General features: G+C 35.7%; 1 protein-coding gene across 1 annotated transcript; it reads left to right on the top strand.

Annotated features, from left to right (window-relative positions):
• Nucleotides 1-1,938: 1,938 nt before the first annotated feature.
• On the top strand, nt 1,939-3,608 carry LOC108475710 (heat stress transcription factor B-4-like). Its single transcript, XM_017777691.2, has 2 exons — nt 1,939-2,478; nt 2,629-3,608. The coding sequence occupies exons 1-2, from the start codon at nt 2,230-2,232 to the stop codon at nt 3,409-3,411; spliced, it is 1,032 nt and encodes a 343-aa protein (XP_017633180.1). The 5' UTR covers nt 1,939-2,229; the 3' UTR covers nt 3,412-3,608.
• Nucleotides 3,609-3,948: the final 340 nt, after the last annotated feature.

The following is a 3,948-nucleotide window of genomic DNA, read 5'->3' as shown; positions in this document are numbered from 1 at the left end:
CTTTCATCGATAAATCCATGAGCATCTATTTTCTTTTATTCTATTCTTTATATCTATTTCTTTAACGTTGTTTAATTGAATGTTTGTGTAAAGATTAGAATAAATTTATGTTTTATACATATCTTGCATGTTTCAACTGTTCTAATCTTATTAATTTATTAAAGGATAGAAATTTTTAGCAAATTAGGTGAGAATTAACCCAAAATTGGTATGACCTATCCGTGAACACCTTAGCCCCGAACCGGTCTAAATTGTGAGATTGAGAGATAATTAGCTCTTGCCAACTCATTAGGTTAGTTGAATGCTAAGAGGCGCAACTATGTTGATGACTACCTTGTTGAATAGAGCCCTACATAAATTATTAATTAGGTAAAGCAATTGGATCTAGACTAATGTAAGTCGCATAGTCAAAACAAGGAATAGGAGAAACCGATACATGAACTTAGGAGTAGATTTAGGCTTAATTCAATTTATTTAGTTTATTAATGTTATCACCATATTGCTTCCATATTAACACTACTAATTTGTGACTCAAGTAGATTAGTAATTATTTCCAGTATGTGACTAGATAGCAATTTTTCCCAAATTGTAATCCCTTCGGTATAATCCTAGGAGTATTTACCTACTTATTTGTAACTGTATTACAACTTGACCCGTATACTTGCAAACAAAGCTTCAAATCCATATATTTAATTGCAATAAAGGCATCACCTACCTTGGTTGTCTCTGCTCGCTACTTTCTCCGCTCATCACAAAATGAATCCATTTCACTTTTACAGGATCCCTTACCGTCCACTAATTGCTATCTGGTTTGCAAGCAATATTACTTTCAATTTTGATATTGTGGTAAAATGTCATGTGATCCTTTTTTTTTTTCCTTGTAGTTTACCTAGAATATATTTAACTAGAGAACCAATAAATTTTCCAAGGTTAAATATTTTCCAACTTTATTTCGTAATGATCAGTTTTTACTGACAAAGGGTAAAAAAGTTTCCTTCCCCTTTTTGAAATTGAGAGACAAAAAAGAAAGAAAGAAGAAAGACATATAAAACAAATATTTCTTGGAAGATTACAAGAGAAGGAAAGGAAAAGGTGTATTATTTTCGGTTATCCATGGAAACTTTTAGGGCCAATAATTTAATCACCTGAGACACATCATGATTAGGACGCCAAGCCACAAAAAAAAGAGGGTTCAATCTTCAAGGAGGAAGGGCTACATTAACCTAACTTATTTAATGAGAATATAAAAATTCGTTGTATTTCAAGGAAAATTTCATATTTAAATTTTGTACATGAGAAAAGTATAACTAGTAAATACAAAAGGTTATCGGACAAAAGAAAATTTATACAATAAATGCATGACATTGAAGTTTGGGATATTACGAAAGCAAAGTAAAAAAAAGGGAATAGAGAGCAATGCTAAGAAGAGAAATGGAAGAAGAAGAAATGTCGTCACAAAGAACAGGCTTTAAATCCCATATCGCGTAGTTTGATGTACACTTTGCCATCTCTCTATCTTCTAGAGAGTCGTAAATAGGATTCGAAAATAGGAGGGTCAGACAGGGTGTGTGTTGTTGGGTTGGTGATATTAAACAACAAATGCAAACCTACAATATCAGAAAGACGACACTCGTTTGACGTGAACTCACACCATGCATCACAAAATACTTGGGTTTTCACACCGTGACAATATTACCCCACCACCTAATTCCCCAATCTGCATTCATTACATGCTTAAACACTGTTTTCTAACACTAATTATCAGCTGGAACTTGCATGTGAATAAAGTAACAGACTTAATGGAAGAAAGCAAGATAATATGGGGTTAATGGCACTACTAAAGTAAGCAATGAAATCCAATACATATTTAAACGAAAATACTACTAAGATGAAACGGTCCAAGAACAGTGTGCAGCCATCCCTGTGTGTTGTGGGTGATTTTGATAGGGTGAACGACGGATCATTTGTCAGAGAGAAGAAAGAGAGAGGAGAGAGAGTCACGGGTTTGTCTTGAAAGGCACTTTATTTCACAGCTATTCCTAGACAGACAGAAAGACACATATTCTCGCTCGCTAAATACTCGAGGAGGGCACCAAAAATATACTAATACTTTAATCCCTCCCACACCCCTCATTCTCAACTATCTGTCTGTCATCTCCTGCTAAAAACCCTTGTAATTTCTCACCTTCATTAAGGCACAAAATCAGGTGTTGCTGCTTTGATCTTTCAATGGCTCTGGTGCTTGACAACTGTGAAGATATATTACTCTCCCTAGACTCCCACAAGTCAGTTCCGGCACCATTCCTCACTAAAACCTACCAACTAGTAGATGATCCCACCACCGATAAAATAGTTTCATGGGGTGAATATGATACTACTTTCGTAGTATGGAGACCTCCTGAGTTTGCTCGTGATCTCCTTCCAAATTACTTCAAGCACAATAATTTCTCTAGCTTTGTCAGACAACTTAACACTTACGTAAATACTCAATCTTTTCCTCTTCCAAGAAATCTTCTACTGCTAATATATATTCCTATTCCTTTTTTAAAAAAATTTGGTGAAATGTTTTGCCTTTTTCTGTTCTTGCATTGATCTGGGTTTTGGATTTTGCTTTGTTAATGAAACTAGGGTTTTAGGAAGATTGTACCAGACAGATGGGAGTTTGGCAATGAGTTCTTCAAGAAAGGAGAAAAACAGTTGCTTTGTGAGATCCATAGACGAAAAACTTCTCAGCCACAAGTGGCTATAAACCATCATTACCACTCGCATTCTCCTTTTGTTAATGCCCCGAGTTTCTTCCCATTTCCAAGCCGAGTCAGCATCTCTCCAGCTGCCTCAGATGAACAAGCCAACTGGTGTGACTCACCAATACTTTCTTCAGCAAGAGTAGGTACTGGAGTCTCAGTTTTTGGAGGCTACAACAGCTCAGTCACTGCTTTATCAGAGGACAATGAGAAGCTAAGAAGAAGAAACAATTTGCTCACTTCTGAGCTTGCCCATATGACAAAGCTTTACAACGATATTATCTATTTTGTTCAAAACCATGTTAAACATGTCACTCCGAGCAATCCATACCCTCCTAATATGCTTCTGTGTGGATCTCAATCTGCTGCTAATAGCTCATTGTTGCAAAAGCCTTTGAACCAGTTTCTTGGGTATTATCCAAATAGCACAAAGCCAGCCCAAGTTCAGTTCTTGAACACTCCAACTGCTGCATCAAAGAGCTCCTTGACGATTTTGGAAGAAACAAGCAGTAATAGTTGCAAAACAAAGCTATTTGGTGTGCCTTTACATTCAAAGAAGAGATTGCACCCGGAGTATGGTGCAACCAACAGTGAGACTAACAAGGTACATTTGGTCTTGGAAAATGAAGATTTAGGGTTGAATCTCATGCCTCCTTCTACATGTTAGTTTCCCATATCCAATCAAAATCATTCTATCTTCCTTCTGTGGATGTTTGCAAACTGCAACTGTGTATATAATATCAGTGCTGGTAAATGAAGTTGGGTTTTGGTTAGAGTGAAGATGAAAAAGAAAGTTCAAAATCTCAACGCCAATCTTTTTATTTTTTTCTTTAATGTTCTTCAGTTTACTATTGGTGCCATTAATTGCTCGTACTCTTCTTTTATCCTTTATTCATGTTTCTGGCATTAATGCATGAAAGCGAGGCTGACACAGTCCTGAAGATTTTCCTTTCAGTTTCAATCTGAGGAATTCTCTGGGCTATGGTTGCATCATTGAAATTTTCTCTAATTAGCCCGTTAATGGATGATATTGATATTTCATTTGAATTCAAAACCCGATAAGAATAACAATAATGATGGTGAAAAAGTGTAGCTGACAGTTGGCTATGATCAATGATCTAATTATTAGTCTAATTATGATCATTATCATCATAATTATTGTCAAAAAAGATATCATATTGTTTGATGAAGGTTAAATAATCTC

This window comes from Gossypium arboreum, chromosome 3, assembly GCF_025698485.1.
Source record: "Gossypium arboreum isolate Shixiya-1 chromosome 3, ASM2569848v2, whole genome shotgun sequence".
Classification (NCBI taxonomy): domain Eukaryota; kingdom Viridiplantae; phylum Streptophyta; class Magnoliopsida; order Malvales; family Malvaceae; genus Gossypium; species Gossypium arboreum.
The sequence above is the reverse complement of the archived record's forward strand: the minus strand, read 5'-3'. Positions and strand labels throughout refer to the sequence as shown.

What these genes read in the sequence shown, in the direction of transcription:
- LOC108475710 (XM_017777691.2), top strand. Translation starts at nt 2,230, where the DNA reads ATGGCTCTGGTGCTTGACAACTGTGAAGATATATTACTCTCCCTAGAC. An exon ending in TCAGACAACTTAACACTTAC is followed by an intron (nt 2,479 to 2,628) that starts GTAAATACTCAA and finishes TAATGAAACTAG; the next exon opens with GGTTTTAGGAAGATTGTACC.